Below are 23,878 nucleotides of genomic sequence, written 5' to 3'. Positions count from 1 at the left end.
ATGCATAAAATCTCAGTTTTATTCTTATTTATGCTCAGGAGGTTAGCACGCATCCATGCCTGTACGTAGTTAACAATCCTGCAGCGTTTTAACTGCACACTGGCAGTTTTAGGCAGATAAATCTGAATGTTGTCTGCAAACAGACTTTATGCTTTTTAAAAACACAACCTAGGGGGAGCGTATACAAAATGAGAAAAACAGGCACTAGTATCGACTCCTGGGCTACACCATAATTAAGTGGAGAGTTGTGTCCTAAATTCATAGAAAAGCTCTTATTGGAGAAACAGGAAACCGGTAGGGCTGTATGCGTCTGCAGAGTTCGCTGAGTCGACAGTTAAAAGAAGGTCATTAAAAACTTGTAAGAGGGCCGTTTCAGTGCTATGCCACAATTTAAAGCCAGGTTGAAACTTTTCACCAGTTTCATTAAGTCAAGGTAAGCTTGCAGCTGGTCGTAGGCAACTTTCTCTAAGACCTTAGACACAAATGACAGTTTTTAGATGGGTCTAAAGTTGGACGGCACATTTGGATCCAAGGTTACTCTTTTTGATGAGTGGCTGGACCACGGCATGTTTCAGGGCAGAAGGAAAACAGCCAGACATGCACCATACCTGGACCAATACGATCAAAAACGTCTTTAAACAGAGGACTGGGGATAATGTCTTGTGGACACGAAGAAGGCTGTAATGGCTTAACAATGTTAGTAAATTCACTGAAACCCAGGAAGGTCTGAAGACCGTAAAAACATGAAGAAACATAAGTTAATGATGTTTTTTAGGATGTTAGATCTCACAGCTCAGCTCTGTACTGATAAAACGTTGGTGTGTTTTCAGACTGCAGATGATCAACATGTGCCCGTCATCTACTTCCCCAAGTCTAAAGGTCTGAGGAGGAGGAAGAGAGGCTGGGTTATTCCTGAAATGTCCGTTCAAGAGAATGCCAGAGACAAATTCCCTCAAAAAATTACTCAAGTAAGAGGAACCTGATTTAACTATTTGTACTTTCATGGGTCATCGTGGTGTTTGTTTGGTGTTTAAACTGACTTTTCTCTCTTTGTGGTTGCAATAAAGCCACAGTTGCATTACAAACCTCTTAAAGATAACACTTCACTGCCTTGTTTTGGGACAGTGACCAACACGACTGAACCAGTATTTACAGGTGAAACTCTAAATTAGAATCAACACAGATGTTTCAAGCATTGGTTAGATTGTTTAGGAGTTTTCATCAGCTATGAGCTGTAATCATCACAATTGGAACAAATAAATGCTTGAAATGTCTCACTTAAGCTTTTAAGTTGAATTACTGAAATAAATTAGGATTTAGCACGATATTCAAATTTTAAGTTTTATCTGTATTATCTGGTTCTTCTGGCTCAGAGACTAAAGCACGACGACCATCACAGACCTGCATGGCTTGGTGGGTAGAGCGTTCGTCTTGTAGCCTGAGGGTTGCCGGTTCGATCCTCGGCCTGTCTAGCTCATGTGGAGGTGTCCCTGAGCAAGACACCGAACCCCTAATTGCTCCTGATGGGTCGTGGTTAGCACCTTGTAAATGTGGTGTATATGTAAAGGGCTTTGGGTATCATTCCAGGTACAGAAAAGCGCTATATAAATACCTCAGCAGTCACCCTTTCAGCTTTTAGTGTAGTTCATTAACCCTTAAAGAGTGCGAAGAGGAAGAAAAATGGTAACATTTATATTCAATAACAAAGAAGCTATAAGAACAAAGACTAAATCCACTTTTACAGAACCAACAGACTCGGCATCAAAACTGAAAATGTCCACATTTGAAGACCTTGTTCAAGTTAATAGTTAAAAATGATCAATTGCCAAACAGAATCCAAAAGTTTTATCAATTAAAAGCTGAAGGTTTGTCCATCTCCTGCATCGCTTACCTGCGTAATTGGTCCGTTGTCAGGGGCCTTGCAGATCTGCCACTTGATGCAGTAAAAGGAGAAGTATCACCGTAAACCAGTGACTGAGCAGTCTTGCCAACATGCGACCATCGCATGCAACAAACTAGTGAAGAAGAAAACGATCTGTTCAGGGCATGTCAGGTGGTTTCAAACAACTTCATAGTGGCGCATTTCCGCCACCAACAGGTCCACTAGTGGAGGAGTGACTGAACAACCATGGCAACGGAAAGACACATGGAAGCATGAGGACGGCGATGTACCTATTACGTTGATAGGGGAGCTTGATGGGCTTTAAAAGAGTAAATTCAGTCTGAGAGGAACATGTTAAATAGCAGCTGTGAGAAGAAAACTTCACCGTATCTCTGCTAGAGGTTCAGATATGGAGCAGCTGCAGAGAGACCTGAAAACATGGGAAGAATTAAACTATTGATAAAATGATATAAAACAATGAGACTTATTGAAAACAATGTAGATGGTGTGTTTTGGTTCATTATGAGAGGTTGACATTAATATTGGAGGAGACTGGAGATATTGGATTGGATGCTCGCTGCATCTTGCTGCTACGGCATCTTAAACTGGAGATGCGATCTGGAGTTGCAGGTCGACCCCAGAGGGTTTAACGTGCTTAATAAATTCATTTTCAATTTATTGCACAGAAGTCCATGTAAAATTTAATGGAATAATACTTAAAGAAGCTATTGATGCTCAAACATTTGTATTTGTCTGACAACAAACAGTACAAATCTTTACTGCATTTACCAGTATTAAAACTAAAGTTATTGATTTTAACCAAGTCCTGATGTTTATGCAGATCCGCTCTGATGGGGACAAAGAAAAGAAGATCTATTACAGCATCACTGGTCCAGGAGCTGATCTGCCTCCTGTAAAACTTTTCACCATCGACAGAGACACTGGTGTTCTGTATGTCACACAGCCTCTGGACAGAGAGAAGCAAGCAGTTTATGTGGTAAGCATCGTCTCTAAAAACTTATTACACTCTTTAATCCCAGACCATGAAAGGCTGAACCAAAGACGGCTTGCTGCAGCAAACCAGGTCTGACTTCATCCTGAGTTACATTATATTCATCTATTTCATGGTCAGTAGGTATAAATGTAATAAAATTGCTGGTATAGTATGCTGCTGCCACCTACTGGTGACTTGTTGTTACTGCAGTTAGGGCTGAATGAACAGACTGAGTCATCGTCATGATGTAATACATCTTAGGTACATTCTGTCATCATATAAAAACCCAAACACCCTTTTACTTTTTGTGAGTAATGTATCATGATATGGAGAAAACTAAATGAAACGCCTAAATTATCATCAGGGGTTATTGTGTTTTTGTGTAAACATGGTTCAAACTCATATTTCCACGCTATTCATGTGTTTATGAGATAATGTCATTTGAGTTTTACAATGATGTATAGTTTTCATGAATAGTAGTAGAGGTGGACAATATCACCAAAATATTTTTATCAAATATCTCTTGACGATACCGGAGGTGATATTGATGTCTTCAGCCAAACGAGAAGTCGCAGCTTCGGTAAAATCCTTCCACCGTTTGCCCGACTAGGCATAAGACGTATGGCAGGATAAAACCATACCAATGGGAGATCAGAGATGTTGCTAGATACATGTCCTGCATCCCTGACGCATTAAAATCTGAAAGGGCGCAGTAAACTCCCTATCGATGCGTCCTGAGGAGGCACCTTATTTTTCCTATTAAAAACTAAACCGTGTGAACGACCCGTGTTTAAAGTCTCAGTAACTACCGAGAAAGTTTATCAGCAGACGGGCGCTGTGCAGCATTTCCCACAGACCAGCTAGCCGGTGATGGACTGTCATGGTGGTCGGTGGAGTCAGGCGTCGGGGTGAATGCAGTGTGTGTGCAGTGGGCGGCGTTCACACACATACTTTCTGAGCTGCTGTAGTAAATATACACCTGTATGCTGTCTGTCCTGCAGTCACCTGCTGAGTCCATTTTAAAGCTCAACCTGAATTCTTTAAAGTAGGTTTTTAAAGGGAAGAGAGAACTGGTCTGTTTCCATCTCTCGCTCATGATTAATCACCGTTTGTGACTAAGCCTGAAATCTCTCCGTTTTTACCGTATCAGCAGAACGAGCCGATGCTACAAATATTTACTGATTTTCTCTTGGGTCAACGTCAGATGTCCAAGGGTCAGTAAATGCAGCATGTAATTCTTCTATATGTTCTGCATCATCTCTACCATGTTCTAGATCATAATTCAGAATTTATACATCATCACCTCACTAACCGTCTCCATGGTGATGATTTCTGTCCTAAAACCAGCAGATGTGACGACTGAAGTTAAACAGCCGACACTGATGACCAGTGATATCACAATATTACATTTTCTACCAGTAATTCTACCGGTGTTGGTGCGAGCAGAGTTGTATTGCATACCTCTGAGTAAATGTCCTGTTTGTGGTTTTTGATTTGTTGTCTTCATCTTGTGATCATTAGCTGGACATGATGCATGATGTCGTTGGGGAGCACACTACACTGATGAACCTGAACGATGTTTGTGGTTTGATTTCCCTTCATGATAAAACGTTGTTTTCCTTGCAGTTTAAAGCACATGCTGTTGCAGAAGGTTCAGGACAGGCTGAGCAGCCGATGGATATCATAGTGAAAGTAAGCGATCAGAACGACAACCATCCTGTTTTCAGTCAATCCACCTACCTGGGAGAAGTTGCTGAGGCCTCACCTTTAGGTAATGTCACAGATTCATTTTCTGATCAACATCGGTTAACTCATCCAGCACACAAGTGTGATACGTTTAAATAGCATGATTTAAAACTAGCTCCAGCATTCTTTCAGGCTTCTAACGCATCAAGCCGACAGTCGGTTGTCAGCCACATCTGGAGCTGTGAAGAACATCTGCCTCTGTTCTGTACAGTCATCCTGACTCTGAGCCTCCTACATTTAATTTTGTTTTGACTTGTAGAACCGGCATGCCGTGTAGCGTGGTGTTCAGTTTGATTGCACAGATACGTTGGCGTTCTGATTCGGTATCTGGAATTTGTTGGTCCAGGTGCTGAACCTCCATTTTAAATTCCATTTTTTTGTGTTTCTCAACATTGTGTTAACAGTTAATTTTTTTTTTTTACATTTTGTACATTTATTCTGAATCATCTGTATTTGATGCATATAAAACTCATGGCTGAAGCTTCTCTGTTGGATCTGTGAGGTGCTGCTGTGTTGATGCTTTAAGTCTATGATCTTTCTGTGTGAGCTGCTCTCTGGCACCCTCTTCTGCACCGTTGAGCAGATTGGACGTCCTTTTGTGGTCTCTTTTGCGGATGTGGAGATTCTCACATATACAAAGATTAGTTTGGAAAGATGGTTTTTGGTCTGTCGGACCTAGTTTTAGTAAATCTTTTTACTTTTTTAAAACCCTTGAGAAGCCTTTTATCTTTAACTTGTGTATTTCCTTTTTTCAGGTCACGAGGTGATTCAGGTTAATGCTACAGATCTAGACGAGCCAGATAATCTCAACTCTATAATCCGCTACAGCATTGTGAGCCAGGACCCGAAGGAGCCCAGTGATAAAATGTTCGTTATTAACGAAGTGACTGGAATGATCCGAGTCAATTCTGGTGGGCTGGACAGAGAGGTGAGACTTTAAAAACGTGTTCATGTGAGCAGCCAGCTCCTATGAGGGAATAAATGTTAACCCTTTAACGCAGAGGTCCCCAACCTTGGGCCTCAAGGCCCACTATCCTGCAGGTCTTAGATGTCTCCCTGCTGCAACACACCTAACTCAAATAAATGGCTCATTAGCAGACTTGTGCAGAGCCTGTCAGAGAGCTGTTTAGTTTGAATCAGGTGTGTTGCAGCAGGGAGACATCTAAAACCTGCAGGATAGTGGGCTTTGAGGACCAGGGTTGGGGACCTCTGCTTTGAGTATGTTTGTTAATGGAGAATTCCACCAGGGGGCGCACCAGAGAACTCAGATCCTGACATGGTGTCTGTTTACGTCGCCTTCAGAGACTGAAGTCTGACTGACTGTTTTTCTTCCAACAGATACTACCTCAGTACACACTGGTGGTACGAGCTGCAGACGGGGAGGGAAAATGGTTGAGTACAGAAGCAAAAGTGATTCTCAAGGTGACGGACAGCAATGACAACGCTCCAGTCTTTACTCAGTCCTCTGTAAGTATAACCATCCTGTTTAACCCATGTTTGCTGTTTAGTTATTACAGTTGATGATCAGCTTCATGAAGAAGTCATAAAAAAATTACCCCTAAATCCCACAGAGATCCATCTCTACTGCAGTAAATCTTTGTATTGTAGTTGCTCAGAGTATTTGGGACAAGTGAATAAAAACAAATGGATAAATAATTAGCCAGATTAAAGCAGTAAAAATTATGCTGGTTTTTATTAGTCAGAGAAGGCGAGTTACACTTATGAATAACCGTCCTTGGGGGTCCCCAGACAGATCGAGGTCTGCTCTGTGGGCCAGGTAGACTACCACCACTCCTCTGTGGTAGTACAGGAGTCTGTAGAGAGCATCCAAGATGGCCAGGTTGCTGTTGGGCCGAATACCTCCACCATGTACACCTGAAAGACACTTAGAGATTGCAGAGCTGTGTAATGTGGGGCAGAAGCAAACAGACGTGCCAGCGAGTCTTCTGCTGTGGCATCATCACGATTAACAGACACAGCAATGCAGTCTGTGTCAAAGGCCGAGCAGCCGGGATGAATGTGTCTCCTCGATCACTTCACAGATCAAAACTCTAGCCTACACCACCCTGATGAGACCAGCAGAGACCACAGCAGTATTGAGAATAAGAAAACCTTTATTTCAAGTTAAAAGTTCTTTGTCACGGGATATCTCAAACAAGGACCCACTCAAATGAGTAATATGTTCAGTATGTGGTCCAACAGGGCCAGGTGGACAGTGTATAAATATGTACATAAGCATGTAAAGTTTCCACGTGTTCATTGTAAAACCTGAATGCACAACTAAATAATGTGCAGCAACAAGTTTAATATGTGCTTCGTATTTTCCAGTACGAAGCATCAGTTCCAGAAAATAAAGTGGATGCTGTGGTCATTAAAATGGAGGTAACAGATGGAGATGAGCCTAATTCCCCTGCCTGGAATTCCAAGTTCAAGATTATTCTTGGAGACCCTGGAAATTTTTTCACCGTGGAAACAGGACCTAACAAACAAGAAGGAATTCTAAAGACGGTGAAGGTAGGAAGAAAGTCGGGTTTTGGATTGAGCTACAGGATTAAAGTTGGGGGAAAATGATTTGATCCTAAATTAATTTTGCAGTTTATTCCACATGAGTAAAGCAGAGGCTGAAGAACTTGTTCAGTCTGATGTTGCTGACCTGCTGTTTGCCTCCATTAAACCAGGGTCTTGACTTTGAGAGGAGCAGCAAACACACTCTGGTGGTTACGGTGGAGAATGAGGTCCCTTTTGCTGTTCCACTGCCAACCTCCACCGCCACAGTTGTGGTCACAGTGCTGGATGTCAACGAACCTCCTATCTTTAATCCACAAGAGAAGCAGGTCTCCCAACCCGAGGACCTCGCAGTCAAGAGTCACGTGACAGACTACACGGCGTCTGACCCCGACACCGCACGCAAACAGAAAGTCATGTAAGGCCAAAGTGGTGAAACAGATGTTTTCAGAGCTGGAGGATAAAATAATCAGAAGTTTATTAATAACATGTTTTCATTTGATCAGTTAATGGAGAGCTTCCTGTCCCTCAGTACAAACGAAGCAACAACCCAGATGTGTGTTTATCCATTTATTACTACAAATAACTGAGCTGTTGTTTTTGCTGCTGCTACCGGAACGGACTGCAGACTAGCTTCAGGCTGCCTGTTCCTGCTGCAGGCAGAGAGACGAGGTGGCTGTTCTCCGAATATCTGGTCGGCCATTTTTAGTGAACTGCAGCTGACGTGGACGTGCAGGAGACGGAAGCATGAAGTTGTTCTGCTGCTGATCGGGGTCATGCTGTTACGTAGAAGTTAAAATGATCTTGAGTTAAATAAATTAACTTCAGGGAATGATTTTTTTTTTTAATCACTAAGATTAAATGAACTTTTTTGTAACTTACAATGGTATAATTAAAGCTAAGCTAAATCTAGAATCAGCTGTTGGGAGTGGCAGACAAGGTAATAAATACTTTCCAATGGTAGATTTATTACCAAGGAGCAATGTTAACAGAAGTGATTCACCGAACGCTCTTTTCCTGTTACGTTTGGTTTGTCCAGCTGCTTTTGAACATTTAAATATACTTTCCATCCATTTTCTGCCGCTTATCCGGGGTCAGGTTACGCTGCCTAAGCAGGGAAACCCAGCCTTCCGGGCACATTCGCCAGCTCATCCGGAGGGATCCCAAGGCGTTCCCAGGCCAGCCGAGAGATGTAGTCTGTCCAGCGTGTCCTGGGTCTTCCCCGGGGCCTCTTTCCGGTGGGACGTGCCCGGAACACCTCACCAGGGAGGCGTCCAAGGAGGCATCCTGACCAGATGCCCGAGCCACCTCATCTGGCTCCTCTCGATGTGGAGGCGCAGCGGCTCTACTCTGAGCCCCTCCCGGATCACGAGCCTCTCACCCTATCTCTAAGGGAGAGCCCGGCCACCCTGCGCAGAAAACTCATTTCAGCTGCTTGTATTCGCGATCTGGTTCTTTCGGTCACTACCCACAGCTCGATACCATAGGTGAGGGTAGGAACATAGATCGACCGGTAAATCCAGAGCTTTGCCTTTTGACTCAGCCCCTTCTTCACCACAACAGACTGAGAGTGTGGTTTTTGACCCGGTCATAGAACAGTGGACCAGCTCCACACCCTCTTCAGGGTCTTTAGGGGGCATGGGAGTTCACTCAGCCAGTCTACATGTGCTTTGTGGACTTTGAGAAGACATTCAACCGTGTCCCCCGGGGAATCCTGTGGGGGGGAGTTTGGAGTGCCGGACCCCCTTGTATGAGCTGTCTGGTCTCTGTACGACCGGTGCCAGAGCTTGGTTCGCATTGCTGACAGTAATCAGATTAGTTTTCGATAATAATTTAATTCAGACTAGTATGATGATGGAACACAGTCAAGTTTCCAGTAGGAGGAGCAGATCTGTTGGTGACGGGGCGGCTGTTTGTCTGCTTTCTGTCCAGGTATCGGATGATAAGCGACCCTGCTGGTTGGCTGAACGTGGACTCAGAGAATGGCCGGATTACCGTGAAAAGCAAAATGGACAGGGAGTCCCCATTTGTTAAAGACAACAGATACATGGCTCTTATTGGTGCATATGATAATGGTACGTATGGTGGAGCACTGGTGTGTACAGATGTTATTATGGAAGAAATGTTGGATGACTGTCCAAAAAATTGTGTAATTACGTAAGAATGAGAGACAGGAATCTAGACTTGCTGCCTTCCTTTAGCCTGCCTGGAAACTGCTTTCTACAAGGATTGAAAAGATCTTTATATTTGATGAAGCCTCACCCAGCCGAGGTGTGTTTAAAGTTAAGATAAAAGACTGAACTGTTCGTCTGTCCTGTCACCAGATGAGCTTCCAGCCACAGGAACTGGTACGCTGTTCATTCAGCTTGAAGATGTCAACGACCACGCTCCCTCCATCGTGGAACGGGATTTCAGGGTGTGTCTTGCTCTTCATTGCAGATAAAAGCTGTTATGCATGTTGTTGGTGCATTGGTGTGATTTTAAACCAGTTTCCCAACATTGTTCCACTGTAGGATAACTTTCAGCCCAGTTCCCCCTAAACCAGTCAGTCCAGGTTCCACATTCAGCTCAGCCTGGTCTCCAGGGGGTCAGACCAGTAAAATAACAGCATATTAACCTGTAAATGAAGTTTTAGTACAAAGAAGTACAAGACCTTTATCAAGATGAACAACGTGAAATTACTGGAGAAAAAATTAGAATAAAATTTTATCTGTTCACGTTTCATTTTTATTTACTTTGATATTTTATGAGGCGTTTTTATATCTAAAGTCTTGAGATTATTTTATCCAATACATAGAAAATAATAAACATTTTATTTCATTATGAATTTTCATGTGCATCACAGCTTCCAGATCAGCATGGATCAATAAAACATTTAATCCCGGGAATGATCCAGTATTCCACACAATGATCAGAGCAACTTTTCCACATCTGCTAGTTATTTACATCTACATACGTGTCCATTTTTTACATGTGTGTCATAATCCTGACCACCTGAACTGACTCACCTCTGCAGAGTCCATGTGCCCCATTAAATCTACTGGCTGCTGAAGCCTGAACCTGAAGCAGTAACCTGATCAGAATAAAGACAAGTTCTAATGTGACCTTGTTTCTTCAGATCTGCAACAAGAAACCAGCTCCTCAGACCCTGACTGTGGTGGATAAAGATGGACCAGGCTTCTCTGCCCCGTACAGGGTTTCTATACCCAGCAGCGGCAAATCCAACTGGACCGCTACTATGGACTCGAACAGTACGTACACTTCTGACTGAAACTAAACCAACAGGGAACATGTCAGGAACCGGCACAAACCGGAAGTGCTGTACAAAGAAACTTTTCCAGAACTGCTGCCTGCAGACCAGCGAAGTTTCCACCTGCTGGTTGGTGAACGGACCACAGACGGACCTCCTCCTCAGTCCGGCTTCATTTTAGAAACAATTTAATTTACAAGTTTCTTTATTGTATCACCAAGAATCTTTTTTTATTGTGAACACCATATAAGATCCTATGGAGTAAAACCTGAACTGATGGAGGGAAACGGCTGGGAGGAGATTCAGGGCCAAAGTTTTCTATTGAGACCTTTTCGTAGTGAAAGTGGAGGCATTGTGGGCGGGGCTCGCTGCGTCGATAAATGCTTTCCCTCCGTAGACTTGCATAAACCTCAGCGTTCCAGCTGGATGTCAAAATTTTAAAGGTCCTTTTCTCACCTCTGTTTATCACTAATGACCTTTGACCCAAAAAGTTGTAATCAGACCTAACGAGTCCGTTTACGTTTCCTTCAGTAACCGTGTGAACCAATCAGCAACCTCCACCAGTAAAAAATTTATAGCCCCCCGCTACCCATCCGCTAGGGGCTGGCTCCAAAACAGAGCAAATCCACATAAAAAGACCAACTTCACAGCAGAAATAAACATGTTTAACAATTTAGACTTTCCTGAGTAATTCTGTTAAGGAATCGCAGTACGTTGGGAAGGAGTTTCGAGTGTAGCTTGTTTCCTCGTGTTCAGGTTATGCTGCAACAGCATCTACAGGTGATCTGAATGGCTGAGTCGCAGAAGGATCCCCATCCCCCAGCCAGTACCACCGTTTTTTTTTTTTTTCTTTTTGTTTAGTTTTTTCTGCATATTCTGCAGGAAGAAATGGGGAAAAATAAAAAAGGTGTTAATGTGATCGTCGTCAACGTTATTAATGCGTTAGATGATTGTCAATGTGTGCAGCCCGATTTTTAACAAATTGTTTGCAGTAAAGAATTGAAATGATTTTGACTACATTCCATCTTCAACCGAGTCGTTTCTTTCCTGCAGAAACGTCCATCAAGCTGGGTTTAGCCTTAGAGCTGGAACCTGGAGTGTACAAAGTGATGTTGAGGGTTGCAGACGTCGGGGGTTTGGACCAGGACAGTACCGTCCAGGCCACCGTATGTGACTGCACAGGAGAGGACGTGGAGTGCCAGGACATGCGGGCTGCCGCCGTCTCTGGCCTGCCCTTCATCCTGGGAATACTGGGAGGCATCCTGCTGCTGCTCAGTGAGTCTGCTTTTATTTTGGGGTTTTTCTAAAGTCCAGGAACAGGAAAATGAAAGAAGGTCACGAGTTTACTTGAACTGTTTAAAATGTTTTTGTTCAGTGGGAGTTAAATGAGCCACACAGAACAGTGTAAACAGATAGTTGGCGCTAGCTTATTTTTACAGGCTGATTCATAAAAGAAACATTAACTAAAAGTTTGATACATCAGTACAGTGGATTTGATGTTTAAAGGGATCAGAGATCAGCAGCAACGTTTACATGAGTTTTAATTCAGAATAAGAATTAAATCCTCTTTAAAATGACCTTGTAAACACCAAATTCCCAATGAACATGACTGTTCCCAATTTATTCTGATTTTAAATCTGAATTGAATAATTCATTGATCATGTAAACGTTCATTCTGCTTTATTTTTTATGTATTTTAATCTTTTACATTGTGTGTGTGTGTGTGTGTACAATGCAAATGTGCAGCGTCCAGTTGTAATAACAAAGCAAAACATGAAGGTAAAACTTCTCATGTTTTTTCCACTTGAATTCGGGTCTTTCTGAGCATGCTCGTTCCCTTGTCCTGTCGCCATGACGATACGGTTCTCTTCCTCCCTCCTCCTCAGCTGACCAAAGTGATGCTGGTGTCGAGCTGCTGCTTCAAAACTAGAATCACCATCTGAGTGAACATGGTTCTTATGTGTTTTCCATGTTGTAAACGAAACATGAAGAAGCAGGAACTGGAGTTTTTGTTTCAGTAGACGTAAATACCTCACGTTTCCCCCGTTCAATCAGAACGCTTCCCAGCCCCCAGATCTAAAGCAGAATTAAATAAAGACGATTAAATGTGTTTTCCATGTAAAACTCAATTTGGAATTACTGTTTCCATGGAAACGCGAAGGCGAATACTTTAATTCCAGAATATTTAATTCAGAATAATTCCTAATTTAAAAAACATCCTGTAACCGTGGCGATTGAGACATCACAGCTGATTGAACTTAACGTTCTTCCTGATCAGACATTTTAAATGTAAACCAGCTGAAACTGAAGCATGTTCTAGATGTTGATCAAATGTTAACATCATGAAAACACAATAAATGTGTAATTGTCAGGATTAATTAACTAATCATTAAGTCAGGGTATGGTTGGAGCCCTCCTCCTGTTACACACCAGCCAGGTTGTGGCTGCAGGACAGCAGAGGACAGTTTTTAGCCGCAAACGGTCGGCTCGATCCCGTCTCAGGCCTGCTGGGTTACTGATGATTTATCTCTGTTTAGTGCTGGCCCTGCTGCTGATTCTGTTCGCACGGCGAAGGAGAACAGAGAAGAAGGAGCTGCTGCTGGAAGACGACGACATCAGAGACGACATCTATTACTACGACGAGGAAGGAGGTGGAGAGGACGATCAGGTAACTCGTTGGTTCTGGTCCCACTTGGTTTAAATAATCCAACTTCAGGAACAGAAAAGCTCCACTTTATATCCACATCAGGCTCAAAGTTCCACAGCTGTTCCAGAGGTTTTACTTTAGCCATTGGTAAGTTTGGGTTCTCTCTGCCTGTTATCTGACTCGGTCCTTCCAGTTATTCTCCAGAGAGGACGTCAAACATGTTTAACCTGCTGTCTGGATGACAATCCCAGCTCTCATAATGTGTGGACAAACAGTCAAATGCTGCTTTTATTTTATTTATAGAGCATGTTAATTAAAACTTAAGGCAGAAGAAAATTAAATAGTTACAATAGGAAAAACTAGATGTTAGATGAAATGACATGTAGTTGGTTTAAAATGAGAACATGTGAACTGTAGCTAATGGTGGGACATGTTCAGAGATGCTACTGAAATTGGCTTCTGATTTGTAATGGGAAACCTTCAGCACTGCTTCCTGGGACCTTGACCACATTGGACCAGGTCCTGCTGAAAAACTGTAGGAGTTAGGATGTTGAAACCGGAACTGAATTTTTCTACATGCACGAAGACTCATTAACGCAGTTTCTGATCTGGGAAATCTTCATTCTATTTCTGAAAATTTTATTTATTATTCATTCGTTCAACAACTTGCCGGACCTGAGGTACACAGTGAGGGCCTGAGGTACGCAACCTCAGGTACAGGATGAGGGCCTGAGGTACGCGACCTGAGGTACATGGTGAGGGCCTGAGGTACTCGATCTGAGGTACACTAAGAGGGCCTGGTGTACGCAATCTGAGGTACACTGTGAGGGCCTGAGGTACGCAACCTCAGGTACAGGATGAGGGCCTGAGGTACGCGGCCTGAGGTACAGGGTGAGGGCCTGAGGTACGTGACCTGAGGTACAGGATGAGGGCCTGAGGTACGCGGCCTGAGGTACAGGGTGAGGGCCTGAGGTACGTGACCTGAGGTACAGGATGAGGGCCTGAGGTACGCGGCCTGAGGTACATGAGGGCCTGAGGTATGCGGTGAGAATGGTATAAATTTGCAGGTTGTTTATTCTACTTGCAACATGTTAAGAAATAAACACAGAGGGAAACGAACCGTAACCTCATTTTTAGACGTGATTGACAAGGGAGGGGCCAACGTGTGTATATTTGATGGGGAGTCAGAAAGGTTAGTGGGAGGCCATGTTTGGATCATGTGATGATCCCCCCCGCCCCAGAGATGCTGGTTCTGTGTGTAAATATTATGTCTCTCTCCATCAGGACTTTGATCTGAGTGTTCTCCATCGAGGTCTGGATAACCGGCCTGAGGTGTTCAGGAATGATGTGATCCCAAATTTCATGCCGGCCCCTCAGTACCGCCCCCGGCCCGCCAACCCAGATGAGATCGGAAACTTCATCGATGACGTGAGTGAAAAACCACATCTCACCAAACCTGGTTTATTTCTGCTGTCATTCCTCAGCTCGGAGTAGAATTCATTAAGATGAAACTCTGATGTCCCACAGAACCTGAAGGCAGCCGACAACGACCCCACGGCGCCCCCCTACGACTCACTGCTGGTGTTTGACTACGAGGGCGGTGGCTCGGATGCAGGGAGCCTCTCGTCTCTGAACTCAGCAAGCAGCGGCGACCAGGACTACAACTGCCTGAACGAATGGGGGCCTCGCTTCAAGAAGCTGGCCGACATGTATGGAGGAGGAGAGGACGACATGCTGTGAGCCGCCGTCAGAGGGAGGGCCCAGCCTTGTCCAGTCAACAGCCACAGAACACGTCTTTCTTTTCTTTTATCTGAAGTTTTTAGAGGCGGTGAAGCTGTGTGAGCTCAGCTTCCACATGTCACGCTGGCAACTCGCTCTGGAGTCCGGTTTGTAGCACCATGTCAACACCGGACTCGGACTCGCTACTGCACTGTTCTGATTGGTAGAAAATGAGCTGTACTTCTCCTGGTTTGCTCTTTTTTTGTTTTATTTTCTGGTGTTTTTACTGTTGTTTTGTCTTTGTTTGAAAATGAATTGATCTGAGTGAAATCCAGCTACCTGCCAGCGCCCCGCGGAGCTGGGACAGAGCTCAGCAAGCTAATGATTTTAAAATGTTTCTATAAGCAGAAGTCATGTTTAGTTTTCTCCACTGGTACTTTCCTGCAAATACTTTGTTAAAGTTGACTTTTTTTATTATAAAGTTCTTAATACAGTGGAAATCTGAGTTGTCTTTATTTTATTGTAATTATATCCACTTTTTCTAAAAGTGCTCCGATTTGACTGCCATTCGCAGGGGACCCTCCGGGGAACTCAGACAGCGCCCCCTAGCGACAACAGCTTGATCCGAGCAACTTTTGCCCAAAAGTGATCCGGGGTCCCGTTTGACGTTCGATTCCTGTTCAGAGGGCCCCTCCTGATGCTGCCTACCCAAAAAATCTACCCAAATCCCCCAATGCAAATACAATGCAGCTTCATTAAGATGACCTTTCACCTGGTTATCAATTAAGGCCATAACTTTTTGGTTTTGCGTCTGATTGTCGCCAAACTGGACAAGGGTCATCAGGTGGACGTGCTGAGTGGGCTATCGTTGACGCTATGTCGCTACGACGCTCCAAAAAAGAAGTAGCCCCCGGGAGGGTTTGGCGCCCCCAGCTCTTGGATTCTGATAGGGGCCCTGGAGAAAGGGTGTGCTGTCCAAATTTGATCAAAATTGGACAAATTTTGTACAAAAAAATGACCGTCCACGTCCAATGAATTTCCAATAGGCTTTGCCCTGCCTCCATGACCTCCATGTTAATGTATGGGAAAAGAAACACACACCTGAATATCTCGGCCCGGGAATGGGCTAGAGACCCTCAAGTCGGGTCACTATTCACTGAGGTCATGCCCTACAAGTGTGCGGTGGGAGGGTGACGCGAAATCATTCGTGTGCGTAAGGCCACCACGTTTCTCACCTTAAAAAGCAAGCCTCCATAGGACTCCATGTTAAAGTATAGGAAGAAACACACATCTTAATATCTCGGCCTGGGAAGGGGCTAGAGACCCCAAAATCGGGTCACCAATCACTAAAGTCATGGCCTACAAGTGTGCAGTGGGAGGGTGAAGCTAACTAGTCTGTTTGCAAAACGCCAGCCTTCTACACACATGTAAACAAAAGGGCGGCCATGGGCCCACTTTCCACGTCCATAACTACCCTGTCCTGGGGTCTGGGGGGGTGAAATTTCAACCACGTGGGCCTGGTGGCATGTACTACCAGAGTTTGAAGTTTGGAGTGAATCAGACAAGGTCAAAAAATCGCCTAAAAATGACCTTAAAGTGTTACGAGTTTGAAAACTTAAACTTTGTCCAATCATCACCATCTTCACACCACATGTTCCTGAGGCCCCCGGGAACCCCACATTTCAATTTCAGCGCGATAGCTCAAAGTATGTGGGAGTTATACTGTTTTGGAAAAAAAATGTACACGGCTAAACTTTAACATTGAGGCTCAGGTCAAGTTCATGGACACAGGCTATAACTTCGTCATACTTTGTCCTAGAGGGCTGAAACTTACTAGGTCGACTCAGATAAGTCCACTGAGTGTGTGATATTATTTCCAGCTCGATATCTTTGAAAATGACCACTTTATGGCTTCTGTACTTGAAGTCCACCTGACCTCCAATGTTAAAGTATTAGACGTGTACTCTTTTTTTCAAACTGGTCTGGCTCGGTCATTTTTGATGCTAGAGAGCTGAAAGTTGCACCACTTGTTCTTTGTAGGACACTCTTTCATCCACCCAAGTTTGAAGGAAATCTGAGAAACTTGATTTTTGACTGGATTTTGGAATCAGGTGTAGTATGCATGGTTCATTCGAGAATAACGGGCCCGAACACACTTAGTGAATATTTTCAAAGTGTTTCACTGTGGAGTACCAGGGGCAGAATGAATATAACTATACTTATAACAGGGACCCAATAAAGTATTTATTTAATGTTTTTACTTAATTTTACTCATTTTTACACCTTTTTCCCTAGAGTACCAGGGGCACAAACACACTTAGTGAATATTTATTACTATATTATTATAGTACATTGTCATATCTCGGCCATGCTTTGTGCAACATACGTGTAACTTTTCACACATGTTCCTCGACTCCTCATGAATGTACCCTGTGAGTTTCAGTACAATCCGTTGAGAAACGACCGAGCAATGGAAAAGGATCTATGGACCTCGGTACATCGTGCGTTTTATGGCAAGCCAAAGTGGTCAAAATTCGCCACTTTATTGGCACGTTTGTAATAAAACGGCATTAAATACACGTTTTGTGGTTAAAAAACGGCTTTAAAAGCGTTGTTTTATGTGGCAAAAACTTATATTTTATGCTGTTCTTCTTTAAGTACAAGATACTATAGTACATATAGTAGTAAATACACTTTATTATCTATAATATTAAATATAGACGCTATTAATTTAGTCTGTCTCATTGCAATCAATAGGTTGGTGCTCAGTGTGGTTTCAGACAATAATGTATGTATGTCGACATCTGTGAAGAAAGAATTCTCTGTCTTTCTTTCTTTCTTTCTTTCTTTCTTTCTTTCTTTCTTTCTTTCTTTCTTTCTTTCTTTCTCTTTAGAAAAGATAAAACAGATTTGAGCAATATCTGAATCTATATCCTGGCAGTGCATTTGAATATGACTGGAGATGTAAGCACACAAGCAGACCACAGGGTTACTGGAACAATGCAGACAATCCCTCAGCAGAGATCAGTGATGAACTGGTGTGGTCTGCTCTTATTCTTTACTGATTGGATGATCACGGTTCAATTTTACTGGCTGTACAAAAAAGGGGCTGGGATAAATATAATACAACAAAACAGCACTTTTTACGCGCGTTTTAGTTGCACAAAACGCCGTTTTTAACGTGCGTTAAAGTGCGACAAAACGGGGCTTTTTACGCGCATTCATTTAACGCCGCAAAAAGCAAGAATACAACTGTTCCAAGTTTCAAGAAATTCGGACCAAGTACAGTCCAGTTATGTCAGTTTGAAACAGCCAAAGCCAAAGTGGTCAAAATTCGCCACTTTATTGGCATGTTTGTAATAAAATGGCATTAAATACGCCGTTTTATGTGGCAAAAACGGCGTAAACACCGAAAAATACGACGATTTGGTGTATGGAAAGCCGTTTTAAACAAAAACGTGCGTCCAAATGCGCGTTCTGAGCGCGTCGTGAACGTCGTGAACGCGCTCAGAACGCGTGTTTTGATAACTTTTCTAGTAGCAAATGAACACTTTATTTTCATAGTATCTAATATATGCTTCGTAGTTTTTTTTTGTTTCGGTGTACATTCTTTCAGGTCTCTCAATGAAATTGTAGGAATAAACACTTATTTATGTCCCCAGCAGGTCATTTTGAACAATAAGGCCAGGATGAAAAAACGTTTGGAATATTGATCTTTATTGTAATTTCAATAAATGAGCTGTGGTAGTACACAACATAGGTTTAATTCACTAATAACGTCATTCTGCTAATATCCACAGCCACTGCATTACTGCCACCCGATTCGGATGTTATCATCCGATTGAATGGACATTATCTGTGGTTATCAGCCCATTCGTATGGGACAGTAGGGCCCTACTGTGGCTACTAGCAGATCCAGTAGGTCGTTATCATCTATTCACATGGCTAATCAGCAGAACTGATACAGAAAGACTCCCGATCCACTCCAACAGGACTCCAGTCCGCCTATAGACCTATCATCGTCATCGTTGCAGTGTACTTCAAGGTAAAAAGGTGTTAAAAATTAAAACATTTAAGCTGTTTCTGAGAGCTAATGAACAATGTAAAAAAGATAAACTATATATGTGTGTGTGTGTGTGTGTGAGAGAGAGAGAGCTCTAATAAAGTATCATAAAAGAGTTGAAATAATTGCATGTACATAGCGGTCAAGCTAGCATCACAGTGCTAGCTTGATATTACTGCAAAAACGCTTTTATCGTTGCAAAGCGGTTAGTAATGCTAATTAATTTTTGTTCACGAATATTAGCATCTACTATAGCTAACTGATAAACTGTTTAGTTAGAGAAGTAAGCAGATAAGTGAGAAAACGATTAATTGCACCTTAAGTTTCTTCTTAAATTTCGCCTTTAGCCTCAAACGCAGTGATTACACTGTACATATATTTTGTGTCTGTTCCATACAAACTCTTGATTCAAGCTATATACTCACTGAGTTAGCACAGAATGTTTCATATAAGGCGATATCAGGTTTGTGGTTGCTCTGTTGTATTTTTGTAAGTAAGCAACAACAGGCAAATAGATATTCATTACCGTCATTAACCTTGAACTTATAATATGAAACATGTACACACAGGTCTGTCTGCTTTCCTGCTTATGTAATATCTCTGTACTTGACGTCTTGCATCTCCTCTGATTCACAGATTGTGAAGTACATTCCAAGATCGCGGTGGTAAATCTGATTTACTTACTAATATCCGTCTATACTAAACTATTGTAAATATGGTTTCGAACCAAGCTGGATTTAGTGGGCTAATTGTCAAATATGTGTAAGGACAAGTTTATCTCCATTTATGTTTCAGGTTGAAGATGGTTCAGAGAGGAAAACCGTACATTTGATAATCTCAAAGTCTTGTTTTAGTGTGTACAAGAAAACTGGTATATTATGCACAATCTTCTTTTCCCTTTAGCATTACGTTTTTTAATTACTGGTTCATTACTGACTAGTTTTTTCATTGTTACTCATCAAGAGAGAACAGAGATAAGGGAGGATCAGAGAAGCACTCTGAAGTCCTTCTATGAGGAGGGAATGACAGGTGTTGGCTCACCCTTTACCATAATACCATGTCATTATTTTTGTGTATTCTCTTTCAGAATTGGATTGGAAATTACAAGAGATCCCAAAAAGCTTCTGAGACCCGGTCCTCAAAGCCAAAGTATTATACTCAGGAGTTTTCACCATACAACCTTTTAGTAGGGATGTTCTACGAAAGAAAGGTGAGAGAGAATATTTGTTTTATTAAAATGTTATGTTGTTGATTTTCATTAGTGGTCCACAAGGGTCATGAAACTAATCTTTGGGATACTATTTGGCAGGCACAGTTGCATACTGTATGTTAATGTAAGATTGCTCTGTTTGTTGATGTATGTACAAGTGATTGAGAGGTGGATTTCAAACCCAGTGCCAAACCAGGTTGTCATACAGATTATCTGCAAACTGTAAAGTGTTAGGTTTGAGGACCAGAGGGCGGGAACACAATACACCAGTTTTAAAATCACTGCATTGGCTCCCCGTGCGTTTCAGGATTGATTTCAAGCTTCTTTTAGTTGTTTATAAATGTCTTAATGGTCTTGGGCCTTCTTACTAATCAGACCTACTTTTAGATTATGAACCCTGAGGTCCTCTGGTACTGGCCTCTTGTTTGTTCCAGCAGTCAGAACCAGGACTTCTGGCGAGGCCTCGTTCCACCACTACGCGCCTGGACTGTGGAACATCCTGCCAGAGAACCTCAGAGTTGCAGAGACTGTTGATGTTTTTAAAAAGAGGCTCAAGACCTTTTAGCTTATAGCTGAATTTAATTTTGTTTTGATTTTCACTTATTTAATCATACATTCTTCTATTATTTTTACCATCTGTTTATATGACTTTCTGTTTTATTGTTTTACTGTGTATTGTTTATTGCTTTATTTTTATCCAGTACAGTTTTTATAAATGCCTTTATTTTATTTTTCCTGAACTCCTTTATTTGTATCTTTATTCTTGCCTCTCTTATCATTTCTTATTGTTTCTAAGTGTATTTATACTTGTTTTTACTGTTAAACTTCAGTGTTTTCCTCCTGGGGATCCTTCACACTGGTATCTCTGCCTGCTCTGTCTGTGGGGTTGTTGCCATGGTGACTGCCCTTGTCTGGGTGGCTGTGGTGTGGACCCCGGCCTGTCCTCACCTGGGAGGTTCCTGTGGTGGCACCGTCTGTGGTCATGGGTGGGCTGGCTTCTGTTGTGACTGGATCCCAAAGATATTGTTTCCTCACAACAGCATCAGCCAGATGTTTTTATTTTATTATGTTTTCAGAGACAGTTATTAGTGATGGGAGTTCATGTTTGTACAGAATGGGGTATGAGCAGGTGGGGGGAGTGTACATAGGCTCGGTTTGCATGAGAGTGAGTTTGAGTACAATTGTAAATTTTTATTTTTTGTCCTATTCTTTGATGTGTGAAGGCTTTCAAATTTTTCTTTAATAGTTTTTATTATGTACAGCACTTTGTGTTGCTTTATGCATGAAAAGTGCTCTATAAATAAAATTTGATTTGATTTGATGCTTACTGTCCTTTCTGTTTTTTCTCAGGCACTATAAAGGATATAAAAGGCAGGTGGTCCACACTAGAGGAGAAAGACAAAGACAAATATAAGCAAGAAGCAGCAGCGCTGAGGGCACAAGGCAAGACCGTAGCGTTGAAATGAGGGAGCTCAAAAAAAAAAAGTCCCTGAAACAGCTGAAGTTAGAGGTATGGAAAGAAGGGAGCTTAATGTGATTTGATAAATGGCATCACTGTAGTATTAGATTTAAAGATTATTAACCATAATTCTGATGTAAACATAACACAATGACTGTTTGTGTTTATAGTTTAATTCAACATTCACACTGATTACATTTCACAAAATTCTTCAGCACACCATTCGAACTCTAATGCGTAATTAATGTAATTTCCCTCAGCATGGTGTCTGAGGTTCTCACGCTGTTGTCACCCAGTAAGTTTTTATATAGACTGCCAAACCTTGTAATGAAATGTTTCTTCAGTGTATGTTGGACTGTTGGTATGTATGTTTGATTTTTAAATTTTGGTCTTTTTGTTTACCTCAATATGGTAAAGGTGTCCAAACTTGAGGGTTTGGGTGTAGAGACGGCCATTTTATTATTTGACCAACAAAAGTCTGGCCTAGAGGTCTGTGAAGTCAGCAGCAAAGGGGCCAGTGACTTCCTCGACTCCACAGACACAGCAAACAACTTTGCACTGCACTTCGAAGGTGATATTAGTTTTATGAAAAGCTACACTATTGGCTTGTAATAGTGCAAAGATGCATAATACGAATCTATTAAATAAAAGTTTTGGTTTGTTACTTTTGCAGCCAGTTCTTCTTGCACCACCCACAGTACCAAGGGTCAAGTCAACGAGCTGGTTAAGAAAGTGCAGGATCTCTTCAATCAAAGATATAGTACACATATTTTGTAACAATTCAGACAAATCTAAACAAATTACAAATACTTCAATGTCTTGATAAGCTAATATGCCTCCATGAAACTTTGACATTATAAGTAACTTGTTAAATTATTTATGTAAAGCAGGGATCACCAAATCCGGACCTCTTAGGCCAGCGTTCAGCAGGTTTTCAGTGTTTCCCTGCTTCAACACACCTGACTGAAATTAAATGGATCCAACAGCCTATAAAGTTCTGAAATTGACTCATTCGAGTCGGGTGTGTTGGAGCAGGGAAGCATTGAAAACCTGCTGGACACTCTGGATTTGCCCTTTACAATGCTTTACATTTCTACAAACTATGAAATGAATACATCTATGCCCTTCATTCTTGTGACATATTCCTCTATGATACTCTGTTTTTTGTTTTTTTTCTTCAACAATTACTTGTTTTGCCTGTACTTCATACATTAAGTGTGCCTTTTCTGCCTAAACATGTAAAGCAGACACAGCAACTGAGATGGCAGAGAGTAATCTTGAGGACATGGACCCGGAAGGTATGCAACATTATTTTTGAGTAAGTACTTCTTAAATTTTATAGTAAATATCCCCTTACAATATATGTATATGTTCCTTAGGTCATTTAACCTCAGCGTAATTCACATTTGGCCACAATTTCACATTGCTGTATAATGCAAATGTTATGACCCAATCATACCCTTCTATGTCATGGTATAACTTCTTCAAATCAGAAGCCAGGGCAGACAACATCCCTACAGAGGAAGGATGCCAGTCAGTGGAAGAGCTACTGGAACCCATGTGTGGAAATGGTAATTCCTTTTGTTACTGATTTTTTGAATGTCCATTGCTACAACTCAGTATTTCTTTTTGTTTGAAATCAAGCTTATCTATAAGTATTGTATTGTAGGTGCACAGCAGATAGCAGAGGGGTCCCCAGAAACGTCTTCAGCCACTAGTGTTCTCATCATGATGACTGCAGATGACAGTATGTATCTAAACTGTAGTCATTCACAGCAAAATATACATTATCCTGGCAACCTGAACGTCTCATTGACGTTAATGATGCCTTTCAAAGGAACATCAGGCAGTAACACATAAAGAAATTTAGTTTCAGACAGAAAGTTCAGCACTGCAAAACAAAACAAAACAAAGATTAATGGGAAATGTAAAGAATTGTTCTCTAAGTAAATACATAACTGTGTATATGCCTTAGGCAAAACTATCTGATTATATAACTTCATATGGTGAATAATGTCTTCACAATTAGTAATAAATACATAATAAATCAATAATCTACAGTCATTAAATTTCCAGTCGGTACAAGTTGACAGGTATTGGGATTTGCTATAATCCTGTGAAATGTTAAAACTGGTGCATTTAGCAGTTTTGATTATTCATTCATTCTCTGAACCGCTTAGTCCATACGGGTCGCGGGTAAGCTGGAGCCTATCCCAGCATTAGCAGGTGAGAGGCAGGGTGCACCCCGGACAGGTCACCAGTCCATTGCTGGGCCAACATAGATAGGGACAAACAACCATTCAGACACACTGTCACTCCTAGGGAGAATTTAGAGTCACCAGTTAACCTAACATGCATGTCTTTGGACGGTAGGAGGAAGCCGGAGAACCCAGTTTTGATTAC

At 42.0% G+C, this 23,878-nt stretch overlaps 1 protein-coding gene across 2 annotated transcripts in view; it reads left to right on the top strand.

Moving 5' to 3' along the window:
* Window positions 1-15,237, top strand: part of cdh31 (cadherin 31) — an 89,221-nt gene extending 73,984 nt beyond the window's left edge. The window contains exons 5-18 of one of the 2 annotated variants that reach the window (XM_042009634.1): window positions 831-968; window positions 2,724-2,879; window positions 4,503-4,647; window positions 5,378-5,550; window positions 5,961-6,089; window positions 6,951-7,136; window positions 7,301-7,545; window positions 9,060-9,202; window positions 9,452-9,543; window positions 10,246-10,378; window positions 11,431-11,652; window positions 12,915-13,045; window positions 14,309-14,452; window positions 14,552-15,237. In XM_042009634.1, coding sequence (XP_041865568.1) covers window positions 831-968; window positions 2,724-2,879; window positions 4,503-4,647; window positions 5,378-5,550; window positions 5,961-6,089; window positions 6,951-7,136; window positions 7,301-7,545; window positions 9,060-9,202; window positions 9,452-9,543; window positions 10,246-10,378; window positions 11,431-11,652; window positions 12,915-13,045; window positions 14,309-14,452; window positions 14,552-14,764 — 2,250 coding nt within the window. In that variant the 3' untranslated portion in view covers window positions 14,765-15,237. The remainder of the gene's footprint in view (window positions 1-830; window positions 969-2,723; window positions 2,880-4,502; window positions 4,648-5,377; window positions 5,551-5,960; window positions 6,090-6,950; window positions 7,137-7,300; window positions 7,546-9,059; window positions 9,203-9,451; window positions 9,544-10,245; window positions 10,379-11,430; window positions 11,653-12,914; window positions 13,046-14,308; window positions 14,453-14,551) is intronic. The other variant, XM_042009633.1, reaches the window with a different exon arrangement.
* The last annotated feature ends 8,641 nt before the right edge of the window (window positions 15,238-23,878 follow it).

This window comes from Melanotaenia boesemani, chromosome 16, assembly GCF_017639745.1.
Source record: "Melanotaenia boesemani isolate fMelBoe1 chromosome 16, fMelBoe1.pri, whole genome shotgun sequence".
NCBI lineage: Eukaryota > Metazoa > Chordata > Actinopteri > Atheriniformes > Melanotaeniidae > Melanotaenia > Melanotaenia boesemani.
This window is presented reverse-complemented; position numbering and strand designations above follow the sequence as displayed.